General features: G+C 42.5%; 1 protein-coding gene across 1 annotated transcript in view; it reads right to left on the bottom strand.

The window, feature by feature from the left end:
* Positions 1-18,307, bottom strand: part of EFCAB6 (EF-hand calcium binding domain 6) — an 81,307-nt gene extending 63,000 nt beyond the window's left edge. Inside the window, exons 1-4 of the mRNA XM_048502266.1 lie at positions 17,283-18,307; positions 16,695-16,766; positions 16,414-16,574; positions 5,299-5,469 (exon numbers count right to left, since the gene is read on the bottom strand). Of these exons, the coding sequence (XP_048358223.1) occupies positions 5,299-5,469; positions 16,414-16,574; positions 16,695-16,766; positions 17,283-17,399 (521 nt within the window). The 5' untranslated portion in view covers positions 17,400-18,307. The remainder of the gene's footprint in view (positions 1-5,298; positions 5,470-16,413; positions 16,575-16,694; positions 16,767-17,282) is intronic.
* Between the last annotated feature and the right edge of the window lie 347 nt (positions 18,308-18,654).

The raw sequence follows: 18,654 nt of genomic DNA, 5'->3' as shown, positions 1-18,654 counted from the left end.
CGTCTCGGGGTTTTGTGTGGTAGCTGCTGCGGGGCCCAGCTTCCAGGTTTGGGGGCTGCAGCGGCTGGCTGCCCTCAGTGCTGGCATCTGTGCCACTTTGCACGGCGCTGGTGGCACAGATGCCAGCACAACCCTTCTGCCACATCCAATGTGGCTTCAGTCCCCCCCCCCCCTTTGAATTGTACAGTAAAACAGATATTGGGAAATGAAATAATTTCAAAGACAAAAAGGGAGATTGAAGTATATAAACAGATTCCAGAATTTGTAATTTTTTTTAAAAAAATAATCTTTATATACTTCTCAAAATCATCGAGCCATACATAACTTTCTGTAGATAATATTCCACAACTGTCAAGTACCAATAAGAAAAGCTTAGATAAAGAAATCATAATAGAAGAAATACAAAAAGTAATAATGCCTTTGAAGAAGATACTGGAATCAGATAGTTACCCACCAGAATACTATCATTGTTCCCCTGCCTCCCACAAGCAATGTTAACACTACGCATAACCAAAATAAATTTCCTGTTTCTTTGCTATAGAGTTGAACTGTTGTAGTGGTCAAAAAAGGAAAAGATAAAACTTTGTGTAGCTCTTATAATCCAATAAGCATACTCAACTATTGTTATAAAATCTTACCTAGTTGACAGAGTGAAATGCATAATTTCAAAACATATTTCTTGTCACCAAGCAGGCTTTTTACAAAAAAAGACAACTAATTTCAAATATTTGAAAGATGTTAAGCATTATGGAATACAAACATGGGATCCACAAGGTCTTGTACAGAATGTCTCATTTTTTCCTCCTCCACTATCTCCAATTTTGCTTCCCTCAAACGTCTCTATAGCCCAGTGGTGGCGAACCTATGGCACGGGTGCCAGAGGTGGCACTCAGAGCCCTCTCTGTGGGCACACGCGCACAGAGTTCGTCAAGTGGGGGGGGGGTGAGAAGAACTAAAGCGTGATCCTTTACCTGGGAGTAAGCTCGGTTGCTGGCAATGGGGCTTGCTTCTGAGTATACCCTCCTAGGGTCATGATTCACCCGTTCGAAGAGTTGCATGGTTGCTACACCAAGCTTACTCCCAACATAAGAACATAAGAACAAGCCAGCTGGATCAGACCAGAGTCCATCTAGTCCAGCTCTCTGCTACTCGCAGTGGCCCACCAGGTGCCTTTGGGAGCTCACATGCAGGAGGTGAAAGCAATGGCCTTCTGCTGCTGTTGCTCCTGAGCACCTGGACTGTTAAGGCATTTGCAACCTCAGATCAGAGAGGATCAAGATTGGTAGCCATACATCGACTTCTCCTCCATCAATCTGTCCAAGCCCCTTTTAAAGCTATCCAGGTTAGTGCCCATCACCACCTCCTGTGGCAGCATATTCCAAACACCAATCACACGTTGCGTAAAGAAGTGTTTCCTTTTATTAGTCCTAATTCTTCCCCCCAGCATTTTCAATGGATGCCCCCTGGTTCTAGTATTGTGAGAAAGAGAGAAACATTTCTCTCTGTCCACATTTTCTACCTCATGCATAATTTTATAGACTTCAATCATATCCCCCCTCACCCGTCTCCTCTCCAAACTAAACTAACATGTGCCGTAGAGCCAACTGTTTTTTATAAACTGAAATCTCAGTATTCAGGTAAAATTGCTGTGTTTGCGATAAATAAGTGGGTTTTGGGTTGCAATTTGGGCACTCGGTCTTGAAAAGGTTCGCCATCACTGCTACAGCCTATCCTCTTTTCAGGGTTGTGTTTTTTTGTAAACCTCAGGCCTTCTTCAGTTTTGTAGAAAGATCTATCTTATCTGTCCATGGCCCTAATCTCTGGATTTAAACATCCACAGACGGACCATGTTGGCATTTAGATGTATTGATGATGATATAAAGAGGAAACTGTTAGGAGCAGTGCTTTTTTAGATGATGAGAAAGCATTTGATTGTTAGAAGATTTGGAAAGATTTGATTGTAGATTGGATAAGAGCCATATATATCGGCCGATTACCCACACGGCAGCTGCCATATGCTGGCAGTTGGAGCATGTCAGGGCAAGAAATCTTGTCCCAACGTGCTTCTTCCCTGGTGTGTGCTGGGAGCAGAAGCATATCGGGGAAAAAATCTTATCCTGACATGCTTCCTCCATGTGGTGCACTGAGAGAGAAAGTGCATCAGGGCAAGATTTCTTGTCCCAATGTACTCCCTCTTGCCCTGCCTGTGCTTCTTGCTTTCCCTGCGGAAAGCGAGAGCATTTCTGGCACAACTTTTGCACCAGAACGAGGCGAGGGCAGTGCTGGCCATGGGTAATCAACCATTGATTCTAAAACAAGGCTAAAAATAAATGGTATTCTCCAAGATTACACTATTTAGGAGAACCAAACAAGGCTGCCCCCTGCTTATACTACTGTTCATCCTTTCTTCAGAACCTGCACTGATCTGAGTAGGTTTTATAGGGTACCAATGTTGGGCTGCAGTAGAACAGATAGATTCAAGTCCAGTAATACCTTAGAGTCCAACAAGATTTTTTTGAGTATGAGCTTTCAAGAAGCAAAGCTCCCTTCATCAAATCTGCAATGATGTCTGCACTATCTGCCGTAATAACCAAATAATAGGCACTGCTAGAAGAAAATATACAGATAACCCAATGTATTGTCGAAGGCTTTCACGGCCGGATTCAACTGGTTCTGGTGGGTTTTCCAGGCTGTGGACACAGTGTGAAACAGACTTTTCTCTGTGAAACACCTCTGAAGATGCCAGCCACAGATGCAGGCGAAACGTTAGGAACAAAATCCACCAGATCACAGCCACACAGCCCGGAAAACCCACCAGAACCAGATAACCCAATGTTCTTTGCAGATAACATCACAATGTCTATTTTGACCTGGAACACTCAAGCCATGAGCTAGCAGTCACCCTTTGATAGTACAGTTCAGCATCCGGATGTGAAGTTAATTTTTTAATTTTTAACTTGGAGACATCAGTGTCCAGACAAGATTCTCTGATAGGCTCCACAAATCTAGGTCAAATATATTAGTTATTTAGAGATACTGATTTCTAAATCAACAAAAGACCTATATGAAATTAATTTTAATCCAACATTGACTACATTTAAAAGAGATTTCTGAACCCTGGTCTGCCCTAAAATTATCTTTCTTCAGGTGAGTCAATGCCATAAAAAGATGGCATCCTGACTTGCATACCAGATCAAATATTTTAAAAGGGTCAAAAATGATTAGCAAATGTATAGAGGACTGGAACAAACCAGAATAAAATTTACAAAGGTTTCAAACTCAAGGAGATAAGGGAGGATGTGGCCTTTCCCAATTTAAAGTGCTACACAAAAGCTGTAGACATCAGAAATGATGAAAGGACACGATGAGTCACTCTTCTAGCATTACAGCAGGAATTTGTGGAAGTGCCATTATAATGCATTCCTGCGGTTAATGAAAACTGGAAGATGGAGATTGTAGGAGGACAGCAACCACATTGTAAGTGATATATCATGAGCATAGAATCAAATTAGCAGTATACTCTCTCCACAAATTTCCCTGCCGGCTTCAGCCATTAAAGTGAAAGAATTCCTATCCAAGCAGTTTGCTGGCAGGATTTAAAATCTGGGATAGGCTCTGCAAGATCTATAGATCTGATTAAAGGTGATAAGGTGACTCTATACAAGGATATATTACCCTTAATTAAGAGCTTTTTGACTTCCCATCTGAGAAAAGATAGGGGCATTCTTGATTTACCTTTATCAAGTTTTTAGGGAAAGAGATGTATATCTTACCAGGAACGAACTGGTAATTAACTATGAAAAAACCAAAATAATGGTCTTTGCTAGAAGACCCCCTAGTCATACATGGACCATCAATAACAGACCCATAGAACAAGTTAACCAGTTCAAATATTTGGGCATAACTCTTACTAGCAACCTTAATTGGGCAGTACATAGGAAATTAGCACTCGCTGCAGCTAACAACAGTGCCCTAGCAATTCAGCGTTTCTTTTTCACTGTGGGCCACCAGTATATACCATCCGCACTGAAGGTGTTCAATGCTAAATGCGGCTCTCAGCTCCTCTATGGAGCACCTATTTGGATCGGAGCTATAAACAAAAATATAAACACAGCCCAGTCCCGTTTCTTCCACAAAATTATGGGCTTACCAAATTGTGCTTCATATGCAGCCCTATGTTTAGAACTCGGGCAAATATCATATGCCACGATGGCCTGGCTGAGAACTGTCAGATACTGGCTACGTATCCACTATCTGCAGGATCACTCCAGTTTGTTACACCTCATGCTTTCCGACTATGCAAATTCTAGGTGGCTGAAACTAGTTGAGGGAAAAATCAACACTCTTGGCTTTTCATTAGAGTCGTTAGTCCCTCTTTTCCCTATCAGAAGCATATAGCTGCTTGAAAACTAAGCTATTAGAACAAGAGTATCGGGATATGATAACAGCTGCGAGGAAAACGTGTTCCCCCCTGACCCTGCTTATTCCAATTGAACAAGGACACATGGCCAATTATTTACAGTGGATCACCAACCCTAAATTAAGAAGAGCTTTAACAGTGGACAGATTCAATCCAAAGCCTTCTATGCTGCTTCTATGGCAGATATCAACAAATTGATAAACAGAGGAGGCTATGTCCATGCAATATGGGTCAGGTGGAGACACTCGATCATACCCTCTTTCATTGTGTAAGGTTTGCAAAAATCAGAATGTCACAATCTGCACTTATCCCATTTCTGTATAACAATCTAACTGATGCTCTTAAGATACCTATGCTTTTGAACAACATGGATCCCACAGTGTGTGAGAATGTAGCAAAATTTCTGCTAACAATAATAGACGTAAGTCTAGATGAATACCAACCAATGTCTATGTATTATGACCACATATAGCCAGCAGTAATTTTGCTAGCTTCTGTCAGTATCCGATGACGTTTAAGTGAGTTAACTTAGCTGAAGGAATGTCCTATAGTTACAGAAGGACCATGTATATATTTTAGTATTTAGTATTTTAGTACCAGCGTCTATAATTGTGAGCAATAATGGGCAAATTTTGTATGCTGATTTTGTATGTTTATTTTATGCCAATAAAGGCTTGTGACTGACTTCCCATGTGAGAAAAGATAGGGGCATTCTTGATTTACCTTTATCAAGTTTTTAGGGAAAGAGATGTATATGTCTAACCAAATAAAGTTAACTAGTTAATGAGGCTAGGGAAATTTTTGCATGTCTCTCACTTGTTTCTAAATCTTTATCAGGAAACTGTCTACATTAGCAATCACAAACACTTGTATAATACCTCTCTGAAAGCTCCATCTGCCTTCTTTCTTCTCTGTGCTGACGTCTGGGGGATGAAGGGCTGTGTACTAGGGCCACTAATTCCTTTGGCAAGTCAGCAACTCCTAAACTGTGCAAAAGCATTCTGTAGAGGACTCCTTCTGTGGTATCATCTTGATACTTCTGATACAGCCTGAAGAAAACACATAGATTTAAAATAACATGCTTGCCTGGGGGGAAAAAATCCTGTAATACATATTATGTATATCAGTGTGTGAGTGAGGATCAGGTCCCAAAAACACATTAATCTATCTATATCATTATTTAATAGTTAAAATATTTACATCATACTTTTCCTAATGACTCCAGGCAGATTATAAGCCATAGTTAAAACACTATAATTTAAAACCAATAGATTATACTCCCCCACACACACAAATGTCCACAGTCTGCACCCCATTAAAAGCCCTAGCAAATAAAATGGTTTTGTAGCACCTCCTGAATTTTTTAATGACTGCTCCTCAGGAAGGCTGTTTCCCAAAGGAAGAGCTACAATTGAAAAGGCATAAGGTCCAGTTAATGTCATATGGGCCACTTTAAGTGGGCAAACAGTGAGTAGGTGCCAAACTGAAGACTGCAGGTGGCACATGGATACATATGGAAAGAGATGGTCCTTTAGATTTATAGGTCCTAGGCCAGTGATTCTCAACCTGTTTTGTTGCGACCCCTTTGGGGGTCGAACGACCCTTTCACAGGGGTCGCCTAAGACTCTCTGCATCAGTGTTCTCCATCTGTAAAATGGATAAATGTTAGGGTTGGGGGTCACCACAACATGAGGAACTGTATTAAAGGGTCGCGGCATTAGTAAGGTTGAGAACCACTGCCCTAGGCCATGAAGAGCATTAATTTAAATGACTATGTAAAGGTTAGATGTGATCAACTACTACAACATTCTGAAAAAGCTTAAATAAATAAACTGTATTCTGGAGTTTATTCACACCCCAAGCCAAATTCCAATGCATCCTGGGCAGTGGTGGGATTCAAAAATTGTAGTAACAGGTTCCGATGGTGGTGGCATTCAAACAGTGGTGTAGCGCCAATGGGGTTGGGCGGGGCACAACGGGGGCGTGGCCAGGCATTCCGGGGCGGGGTATTCCTGGGCAGGGCTGTGGAAAGGACGCAGGGCGCGCGCACCCCAGGTGCAGTTCCCCTTCACCCCACCTCTAGATTCAAATAATGACTGTTTAAAGTATTTTAAAAAGCAATATACTGAAAGGTAGTGTATTATAAGGAGAGAAACCAAAAACTGTTTACAATTGTTAACATATTACAAACATATCTAATTGTCTATCTCTCTCAACCCCCCCCCAACTAAAACATCCTATATTGCCTCCCTCCTTCCCATATTTCCCTCCCTCCCTACTTTCTACTTCCCCTTCAGATTCCTATAACTACTTTATCTATTCCACTTGAAAGAAAACTAACAGAGGGAGAGATCCAAAATCCTTAATCTAAAAGAGTAGTTTAAACTCCTCTCTTTCCAATATAAATTTCAAAGGCAAAAAAGGAAAATGAAAAATCTTTACCTATAATACTTTCCCAACCTTTATACCAATGAACAAAAAAAAATAGAATTACTATATATTGTATTATTTCATACAGTTCATACCCATGTGGGGGGGTGCCATTGGGGGCAAGGGGCCCGCAGGGGGCGATTTTGCATCCCCCACTTGACGAGATTTGTTGTACCCAGGGACAGAGATTACCCCCTTGTCCTTAGTGGAGTTAATCATTAATAACCGGTTCTCCGAACTGAGAAAATTTTAGCAACTGGTTCTACTGAATAGGTGCGAATAGGCTGCATCCCACCTCTGATCCTGGGGTCGAAAAATGCCCGGGGGGGGGGGATGTGTTTGTGGTGGCAGAAGTCAAACACCTGCAAGCCTAAAAACATACTTTCTCACAAGGCAGAATGTTTCTTTAAAGTATGGTTTCCCATCCCTCCGTGCATAATGAATAACTCACACAAATTCGGTTTCTTTATAAATCTGTAGTTTTTTTTATTTTCAATCTAAAATAACAAAAACTATGTTCTGAACCTAAATATTAGTAGATTAACACAAATCTTCAGACATTTTAAAAGAATAATCAGTCTGTGCCAAGGAATCAGAGAAGGCCTGAATTAATGAGCTGAAGGTAGCAGCAGCTGCTCCAAAACAGGTTGGGATGCTGCCTGTAGCTCCAGAGCATCCGTCATTTCAGCTGACAAACCCCCATGGTCCATCCATATCCCTCATTCATTGCCTATGCCCATACAACATAGGTCATCAGGCACCAGCAGTGATGGGAGAACTGTATGGCCTGGACACTCTTCCCCTTTTCAGGATCATGCCTATGAACCTTTTGAATCAATCCCTCAACCTCCTCCCAGAGTGAACTGCATGATGAAGAGCTGATGGGATTTGGCAAGTGCCAGTCACACAATCCAGTAATGAAGGAGTTAATTGTTGCATGCTAATTAGTTAGTGAGGTCAGAAGTCAGTGACCAGGTAATTGATACCTATTGGTCAAGCAAATCTGGCATGGGCTACATGCCAGTCTGCACGTAGGCTTTAGATATATCTTCTTTGTTGCTCTCTGCACGTGCTCAGTCTAACTATCAGTCTTAGCCATGTGATAGTCTAAGCAGCAAACTGGCTAACGAGCTAGCTAGTTAGAAGATTGTTTTCTTGTTTTCTTCCAAGTTACCCTTCCCTGTTAGTTAGTAAACTTTATTTCAGTAAAGCAACTGACTCTGCCTCATTATTGCGCATATATTCCCAACAAGATCCCTGAGGTAATGAATGAACAGGGAGTGAGAACTTAGCCACCTCTGTCAAACCCCAATTCCGCAGAGACAAGAGCTACAGAACAACCCACACATTTATTGGATAGCATCAGGTAAACTATAACTAGGTCAGAGGAATGGAATTGCTAATTCCCTGGTTCCATTGAGAATCCTATGCCTTTGTAAGCTACAAAGTACGAACTACAGAATCACAAGCAGAGCCATCCCAATCACTTAAGTGTCCATGCAAAGGACACCCATGAAAGCCTGGCAACTGTCTGAGCAGCTTTGGTTAGTGCAAGAGCTGGGCTACGATGATACAATTGGCAACTCCATGCCAGAGTACTGAATTCCATGTGGCTTGCTGCAGCTGTTGGTCATGCCAATTGAATTGGCACGTAGTTCACAAAGCACTGGGTATGGGGTCTTGTCAGATGACTGCCTGCACAGAGACCAAAGAGAGACAAGAATAATAATGATGTTCTGAGCAACATTCAAGAGAAATTTACCATCAGAGTTCTGCATGTGGCTCTGAATGCCCCCTCTCCACTTTTGAAGAGGTCTCCACAGGAAGAGCTGCTCCTGTTGGGGAACGTAACATAGACATGGAGCCAAAACTCACCTATTGTTTGTGGTGAGCTGAATGGAACCATCTTTGCTTTGTGGGGCTCTGGTCCTGCAAAGCAATAGGCAGGAGCAGTTGGTGACTTTTGACTTTGTACAAAAGCAAAAGGGCGGGGGTTAAACCTTTTTCATTCCCACCAAGGCCATTAACTAATGCCTCCACTGTTGCTCCCATCACTAGTATTCAGAGATAGGCTGTTTTTGAACTTGAGGTTCCATTAAGATCTCATGACCATTCATTCATGGGGACAGTAGATAACATCACTTGCTCCAGAGAGACAACCATACATGGCAGTGTAGTGTGCCCTAACATGAGAGGAGGAGATCCCAGCATGGGGTCTACCTGAGCACAGGGCCCAGGGCAGCTAAAATTGCCCCTGGCAATGGACCCAATGAGTATCTGGCCAATGTCAGCAAAGATTCCTGTGAGCTGGTTGGTAATCACCTCAGACTGCAATTGTGGTTCCTGTGTCCCCTAGCTGAAGGAAAGGCAGTGATCCCCCTCTGGTATTTGAACTCACAGCATGGAACTGGAGTGCCAGCACACCCCCTTCCCTGTTCTTGCCTTTCAGCACTGTACTGCTAAGGGACTTAATATTATCAAGGCAGTATGCAGAATAGGTTGAGAAGCTCTAGAAAGAGTTGGTTTCAGTGGTTATCAGTGGGGGCTTAGACCCTCTTTCTCTTGCTTACCTGTGTAGGATGCATTGTCCTTTCACCTCTCCTTGTTGTCTGTGTCCTGAGATCGGGTAGCTATAAGGATTCTGTGCAGAACAGTGTTAGACAAATGCAATAACAGTGCTTGTTCTATCCCTCTGTGGAGTTAAGTGAATTTCCCTCTATCCCAACATTTCCCCCAACATGCCCACGTAGTAGTAATTCATTCATTCATTCATTCATTCATTCATTCATTCATTCATTCATTCATTCATTCATTCATTCATTCATTCATTCATTCATTCATTCATTCATTTTTACTTAATGTTGCTCGATTTTTTTCCCCAGTGGGAACCCAAAGCAGTTTCCATCTTCACCCATGTTATCCATCAATTTAAAAGAGAAACATCCTTTTGTCAGCACTGTTGAAAACCTCCTTGTTAATGCAGCATTCCCTGTCTTGGAACTGAGATCTCTTGTCAGATCAATGTTTGTGAATCAACACTGCCATCCACTGTTCCTCAAAATAATTTGATAATCTTGACTAGGCCCTTTCCTGTATGAGTTATTTACAAGCTATTTTGCTGCCAAATGCTACTTGTTTTCTTTTAATTCCGCGTGTTGTTTCCTCTTTTTGGTACCAGAGTCATTTTCCTTTCATTTTTCTTCCATAGTTTTCCTGAACACTAACCACAATGGGTTTTTTTCTATCTGTTTCTGCGTCCTTTGAGCATGTGATCATGTTGAGTCCCTTGAGCATGTGATCATGTTGAAACAGTCTTTATTTCTCCACCCCACCAAACACCTGGCCCTTGTAGTTACCCAAGCACCCCTTCAATCATTTTCTCCTCCCTGTCATCATCTTTTTCAAAAGGAATGTTTCCCTTTGTCATATTACATTGGCATTGTAGCATTAGTGAAGAAACACAAGCCAGGTCAATTGCATCAGCTTTGTCAATTTCATCTTGAATTAGTGATGTACCTTTAGAGGTTACAGAGAAAATGCAGGTTCTGTTAAATGGCTGTTTCAGTTACAAGATATAGCTTCATTTAAACACTGTGTCAACAGTTAGGAGGCAGTTAAATTGACAAGGGAAGTTACTTTTGTAGCAGGAAACTTACAAGGAACTGTTGCAGTAATTATCATGTATTACTCCAGCTCTGATTTGGCAAAAAGAATGTGGTTCTATGTGGAGGGGGGGGGGTCTATGGTAATGGCGCCTGTTCCAGCAGTTTTTTCATCTATTTTGTGCAAACACCTGGACTTTATCCATGCCCCATGTAGTTGCCCAACCTCCCCTTAAGCCATTTTCTCTTCTCCTGCCTCTTCATTTTTCAAAAGGATTTTTTTAAAAAAATCTGTCATATTGAACTAACAATGTAATATTGAGGCAGAAATACAAAGTAGCATGGTTGATTGAGTTAGCTTTATCAATTTCATATCAAACTACCAATAAGACGTTAGAGTTGAGAGCAATTTTGAAGCTGGGAGTAGCTGAAAAGTGTACAAGGAGTAATCACTGCATGTAATCAGGACTGCTGCAGTAACAATTGTGTGTTACTGCAGATCAAATTTGGCTGAAAACTGTGGTTCTTTGTTGGGGGGGATGGGGTTCATGTTTCTGTTCCTTCAAATAATGGCACCTGCTGCTGTAGGAGCTGTTTTGTCTCCTATTTTGGGTTGGTAGTTCTCAAGAGCAGAAATGGAGGCTAAGACTTTTTGAATTGCTGCTTCAAAATGTAATGGCGCAGTAACACTACAGTGCCTGTGCAAAAGAGAAAAACGGATTATTCTTTTGTGTCATAAATGCCATCTCACTATTAGGAATAATGTTTTTTCAATGGTACTATGGGGAATAAATACAACTGAAGAGACACGGGAGAAAACCCCAAAACAACGGGGTGGGGTGGAGGAAAGAAATGTACGGACTGATTTCACAGAAAATGTTTCCAAGCTACAAATTGTGACCACTGGGAAAATTTATGGCAAGCTGTGCATATGAAAAAAGTCAAAGACAAATCATACAAATAAGAGGCATTTTGTGGCATTTTGGTAAGTATGTTGCAACAGCTCCCACTCCCTGAAGAGAGACAGAGGCCCAAAAGGGAGGGAAGTATGTTGTGGGAGTAGACATCTGATAGCTGTTGATGGCCAAGGCACTCCCCAATTCACTCTCACTCACAATCTCTTTCAGTAAAAAAATCCTGTTAGAAAACTAATATATAAGCTGCCACCAAAATCTGAGGTAAAAATGGAACAAGAGAGGCTTTCGGAAAGATAAAACAAAAGTAGATTTTATTTTACAAGGGTTTCTTCTCAGGTTGTTGTTACAGAGGGGTATTTAAGCCTTTCTGGTTTCTTTAGGCAGATATTTATTTAGAGGTTACAGAGAAAATGCAGGTTCTGTTAAATGGCTGTTTCAGTTACAAGATATAGCTTCATTTAAATATGGCTGTTTCAGTTTCCAGATTACTCCACATAGGCCTTTTCCACATGGCCACATGAGCATCCATGCCGGTGCACATAGGGTGATTCCCCACAGTACATTCAGTTGAGCTCGACTTGAGTTCGCCGGAATTTCTCATCATGAATTCGACTCGATGTCGTTCCTCACAGTGGCAGAGCTCGATCCTCCTTAGCCAAGCTCTGAGGGCGGGATGAGCTGGGCACGCCTCCTCTGGCTTCACATTCTATTGGCTGCCGTTAATCCACCCATTGCCGAGCTTGGCTCTCCTTACCAGAGCTCAGTGGGCGGGCTCGACTCTGTGCGTCATCCACCCCTCTGCCCCGATTGGTTCCTTTTCCCATGACTGGAAACATGAAATTCCTTTTGTTCTGTGCGTGTCGCAAAGTTGGAGGAACTTTGCGACACCGTCATGAAGTTGCGACTTTACTTGCTTCCACACAAACTGGCTGGTGAACCATCATGCATCCTGAATTGGAGGAGCTCTTTGCTGCCTTGCGATACCCTTTCATGCCTTTTCCTTCCTTCCTTCCTTCCTTCCTTCCTTCCTTCCTTCCTTCCTTCCTTCCTTCCTTCCTTCCTTCCTTCCTTCCTTCCTTCCTTCCTTCCTTCCTCCCTTCCTTCCTTCCTTCCTTCCTTCCTTCCTTCCTTCCTTCCTCCCTCCCTCCCTCCCTCCCTCCCTCCCTCCCTCCCTCCCTCCTTGATCTCACTTTTCATTTGATGCATCTCCCTCCTGTCATTTAATAGCTCTATCAAGGCAGTGTCTTCCTACTCTGCTGTGCGTCATCTGCCCCTCTTCCCCAATTGGTTACCTTTCACCGCCTCCCCCCCACCAAGACTCCTTGCACAAGACTCCTCTGATCCTCTTGCAATGTCACAATTCAGTATTTCTTAGTATTTCCCAGTACTGCTGCCTGTTCCAAGTCAACTATCCCTTCTGAAGTAATCATCCTCCAGCCATTCTCTCTCGTCTCCTGCCCTCCAGATCAGCCCCAGTCCCTTCCACCCACCGGCCTGGGAGAGAGACACGGCCGTTTTTAATGCTAATAACTTCGGGCAGCTTCTAAGCAGCTGCCAGGTTAAATCACCCGGAAGATCCTAAAAACTATCTTAGCTTGTCTACCAGGAAAAAAAATTGTAAAAACTGTGAAGGGATGAGGGAGAGCACAGGAGAAATCGCCTGACTGTTAAGTCAATTGGGGGATGGGGCAGTTTTGGCAGACGTGAACCCCGATCAGAACGGTCTTTACTCAGAAGTAAACCCCAGGATAACTTCTGTTTCGGACTCCTTGCAGATGAAACGGGACCCCCAAAGGCTTGCAGCCACTGGAGAGTTATGAGATACTGGGGAGGGGGCGCTGGGGGAAGGGGGGTAGTTGCAAGTCGCTTTCCAAGGAAACCTGAGACGGGACTTGCCAAGAAAGCGATTCCTAAAGAAGCCGCACACCTTGGAGTGACTTCTGGCTCACCCCTGCTCAGGATTCAAACTGCACTGCAGTTCGGAGTTGACAGGCAGTGTCCTCCCCCCACCCCAGGTTCCCTTGAGATATTTCCCAACTCCTCTTGGCTTCCAAGCTAAGACACCCTTTAGTCTTTTCCGAGTTTATTGTCCTCTGCATTTTTTTCTATCCACTCCCCCCCTCCCCGCCAAAAATCTTATGCTCTTTGCATATGCTTGGTCTTTTGTAGCAGGGATATTTGGAAGCAAGACTTGTTTGCTTCTGCTGGGCTGAGGGCTCCTTTCCTTCTCCCCCCCAATTCTGTCCTTCTCCCCCTCCCCCTTTTTCTTTCATCCTTGCATAAGGATGCGTCGTTTTTGGAAAGCTGGGCTGCCCCTACAGTTTACTGAGTGAACGTTTGTTTGCTGTTGACGTTTCTATCCAAAATTGTTTTTAAAAGTATTTCTCCACCCGCCGGGCAGTTTAATTCACTGGCCCATTGATACTTGCTTTACGGCTGTACCCATGCTCTCAATGGTCGATTATGATTGGCTGGCCGAAAGTGCACCATGATTGGTTAAAGGGAAACTAAGCCCTGATTGGGCAGAGACAGGAACGACGCGATTGGCTGGAGGGGTGAGTTGAGTCAAGTCGTGCTCAACAGACTGTCCATGAAAGTGTGAGCTCGACATGAGTTAATCAAAAAGTACTAGGTCGGAGCAGGGATCGAGAAGACCCGGCTTAGGCGAGTCGAAGGAGAGTCGGACTTGCGTCGACATCTGTGCCAGTGCGAACAACCCGGGCTGGACCCAAGTCGAGCTCTGCTGGCAATGCGCTGTGCGGAAATGGCCATAGTCCATGCCGATGCACCTCCCGGGGCCATTCGCATGAATGGCCCTGCTGGCCCAGCAGGCAGCGGCATGGCATCTGCATGGGCTGTACCATTACTGGTGCCCTTTTACCTCCTGCCGGCTCCTATCACTTTGTGGAGGCCAAGGGACACGTCCCCGAGGTCATAGCGATGCCTCCGGGGTCAGAGGCCAGGAGGCATGTCCCCTGGCTTCCAAAGAGTGACAGGAGCCAGCAAGAGCAGTGCAGAGAAAATGCTGGCTTCCACCCGATGCCGTTCGCTCGGCACTGGATGGAAGCTGGCGTTTTCAAAAAGCAAATACCATTGGGGGGGGGGATTCTGCCGCTGCTGTGCTGCAGCATTGGCAGCTGTGTGATCTTCTCCCCCACAGCAGCATTTTTACCAGTCCCATGCCGGGCTAAATGGTCCATGTGGAATGGGCCATATAGTTCACACACGCACAAGTGTCTCTATTTAGGGTAAACCTTTTCAGCAGTCCTGAACACTCTCCTAAAACTTCCACCCTTAACTCCAAAGGGAACTCACACTGGCTTGGGACAGATTAAGCTCTGGGGTTTCACTAAACTCACTCTTAACTCTGCCAGTTAACCCACCCTCATGGGCTCTATGGCACCAGTATCTAGGTGTGGTCTCCTCATGAGACAATAGTTAAGCTCTCTGTGTGGTCTTAGGAGTGTCCCTGTGAAATAAACTTCCCTCTTGATTTCCACCCTCACCAGGCCTCCTAGCCTCTGGTGAAAACAAGGATCTTTCCTGTCAGTCTGAGATCTCTTTGAGAACACTGGCCCCCTAGTCATTTTTCCTTTGTTGCTGTTATTGGATTTATCTGCAGACCTTCTTGAGCCACATCAAGGCAGAAGTAGGCATCAGGGGACATGCGCTGAACTGGTTCAAATCATTCCTTGCAGGTTGAATTCAAAGGGCTGCTATTGGAAGCCAGTTATCAGTGTGGAGTCTAACCAGTGGAGTACCACAGAGTACAGTTCTATCTCTTATGCTCTTCAGTCTCTACGTAAAGTTCTTAGGACATAGTTTGGGATTAGTTGTCATCAATATGCGAGGCCCTGAATTGCTGCCTAGTTGCTGTGGAAAATTGGCCAAGAGTGAACAAATCAAAACTACACCTTGAAAAGACAGAGGTAATGATGCTTGGGAAGGCAGAGATCTTGAAGAACATTGTTCTCCCCACTTTTGATGGCATTCAGTTGGCCCTTGCTCAGTTAAAAGCCTTGGGTTATACTGCACCCAATGTTATTATCGGAGAATCAAGTTAATACAGATGCAAAAAGGGCTTTCTTTCAACTCAGCCTATCCTGAAAGATGGCCCTGTATCCATGCCACCATAACATCAAGACTAGACTACTGTAATGAACTGTACATTGGTCTCCTCTCAAAATCAATTTGGAAATTCCAACTAATGCAGAATTCTGCAGATTGGCTATTACCTGGAGCTAGATGGGGTGTGCATATTACTCCCGTCCTGCACTGGCTGCCCATCAGCTATTGGGCTCAATTTAAAGTACTAGCAATCCCATACAAAACCCTTCATGGCCTTGGATGCTTATATCTGCAAGATTTTTTCACTCCACCACGACAGCAAGACCCTTATGTTCTGCCACAGCAGCTTTGCTCATCGGAGCATGGTCTTCTGCCAGTGCCAACCTGCAAATGGGCAAAATCAGCAACTGCCAACGCATGTGCCTTCTCCGTTGTGGCCCCAACCTATGGAATGGCCTGCCTGAGGAGGTCAGGAAGGCTACCACTCTCCTGATTTCCTGCAAACTATGCAAAAGTGCATTATTCAAGAGGGTTTTTCCATGCAGGCAATAGAATCGCACAATACTAAATGTTTCATGAAGTTACTTGGATAAATTATTAATGAGTGCAGTGTATACTACTGCGTATAATTTGCTGAAACTAGGATCTTGCTATGTAATTTTGTATATATAATATGTCATACATATGCTTTGCTTTAGTTCTGTTTTTAGACTTCTAGTTGGTTCTACAATCCTAATTCCTATTTCATTTTTCACTAAATGCTCTATTGACTTATCTATGTAGTCTGTGTAATTCATTCCAAGTGAGAAAGGTAGACTATAAATGTTAGTTAATTAATTAAGAGGATTGCTTTTGTACTATAAAAAAACTGATGAAAAAACATCCATTTGTGATAAGCATTCAGACAAAGACAGTCAGAAAATGAAATGCAAAAAAAAGTAAATACATTTGAAGGGGACTGTTATGTGTAACTTACGCAATAAAATGGTCATCAGTTAATGAGGGACAGTAGACCTGAAGAACTTTCCGGAAATTATTTCTACTAATAACGCCTGTACTTCGAGGATCACAAGCCTGCAAAGCTTTGTCAAATTCATTCCAGTATCCCTTGATTTGCTCAGTTAAAACATCTTCTGCCTAATGCACAAGAATTTGGACAAGGAAATTCAAACATTTACAATGAGTTGGCGCATTTTATTCAGCAAACTTATAAATTCAAATGAAGAACGAACCTTACATTTTAAAAAAGTTACTTACAATATTCCATGCTTCAAGGATAGCAGATGGCTTTTTAGCTTTCTTCCTGCCATTAATCCATTTTGAATCTGTCTGTTTAAATAATATGAATTAAAATGTTTCCATTGTACTGTTTCCTAAGTGCGGTAGGCAACAGATCTGGGGATTTTTTTAAAAATGTCAAAGCAATCTATTTTTACATCTATAGCAAGATACAGAGATTTAGAAAAGGCTATGGATGATATAATGAAGTGATTATATTTGTAAAAACATAAAAGAAAAAGAAGAGACTCTGGCATATTCAGAAATAATAGGAGAAGGAAGGACGGTCGGATCCTTATTTCAGATCTGGGATGAAAAAGTTGAATGTCCAAAATGGGACAGAATCGATGCAGAAAAGACATGGGCAGGATTAAGATTTCCAAGAAACTTCTATAGCCGGAAGCCAGTCGATCGTATCTGACCCCAATCTTCTACTACAGTTAAAAGGGTGTGGATAAGTAAAACTAATAAACTCAGTGTCCTATCTCCTAATGCCCTAAGCTGAACTTAAATAATTTGGCCCAGTACTTTGTTCTAGATCTCAGGCAGATATATATGAACACTTACTATTGCATCCTTATCTTCAAACAAGTTTAAAAATTTATTGTAGCTGAGTTGCCCAGTGTCCTCTGGGTCAATGATTTTCATTAGTTCTTCGAAATCATCATCACTTATTTGGAACATGATACAATCTAAAATACGACGGAGTTCATTTGTTGTAATCTTTCCATTTTGATTCTAAAAAGACACACACAAGCAGGTATAAAAAGACATTAAAGATCATCCAGCTTTTATTTTGTACTATTATTTTCTATCATGAAGAATGTATTTGAAGATTTTTAAAACGATTTTATATTCGTAATTGGATAGTCATTGATTTCAATTATTAATAAACTGAAAAGTTATAAATCTCTTCGCAGAAAAGTATTTTGCGGGGGGAGGGTTCTTTTTGTAATTACTGAATGCCCACCCATAGTTATGTGGATTGATAATCTTGTTGAGGCAGCAGCTATAGGGAAAGAGGTGTACTTGAGGTGTACAGGGAATGGGGGCTTGAAGACAGCACAAAGATATTTATCCTTGGGCATGGCATTTGTGCCTTTTCCCCTTGCCCATTTCAAAGCATGTAGGCAAATGGGATTGGCATTACTGGGTCATGTATGCCTAGGAATCCCACATTTGCAAGGTTAAAGGCAGCAGTCTTCCGTTGTAGCATTTCTCCTATCGTTGATATTCAAAGTTATACTGTCTCTGAACCTGGAGGCTCTGGCCCCTTCCACACATGCAGAATAATGCACTTTCAATCCACTTTCACAATTGTTTGCAAGTGGATTTTGCTATTCTGCACATCTGCAAAATACAGTGAAAGTGTATTGTTCTGCACGTGCGGAAGGAGCCTCTGTTTAGCTGACATAGCTAATAGCATTCATTTCCGTGAACTTGACTAATTCCCTTTTAAAGTAACATGTGTTGATAATTCATGTGTTTTGTGCTGGTCAATTCCATCATTATGTGCTGTATCAAGAAGTCACTACCAACACTGTTTTGACTGTACTGCTGGTCAGTCCGTCCATAGTTGTTATGGCCCACAGGCCATTCATAAATGCAACAAAACATGGCATTATTTTAATGGAAATGCAAAGTTAAAATACCAAGTAATCATAAAAGGTCCACTGCAGAGTTTAGCCACATGTGGTAAAACATATTATTGAATACTCAATTAGTCCTACTAATAATGTTGATAGCCTAATTTAGACTGATACCTTCACTAACATCATTATAAGGCTCAAATATTTTTTACAGCTCTGGATAGGGTAGGGGTGGGGAATGATTATTTTGATAGTAAAAGTTGCCAACCCCTGGTCTAAGTACCGTATATACTCGTGTATAAGCCGAGTTTCTCAGCCCTGTTTAAAGGCTAAGAAAAGTCCCCTCGGCT

This window comes from Sphaerodactylus townsendi, linkage group LG06, assembly GCF_021028975.2.
Source record: "Sphaerodactylus townsendi isolate TG3544 linkage group LG06, MPM_Stown_v2.3, whole genome shotgun sequence".
NCBI classification, from domain to species: Eukaryota; Metazoa; Chordata; class Lepidosauria; order Squamata; family Sphaerodactylidae; genus Sphaerodactylus; species Sphaerodactylus townsendi.
The sequence above is the reverse complement of the archived record's forward strand: the minus strand, read 5'-3'. Positions and strand labels throughout refer to the sequence as shown.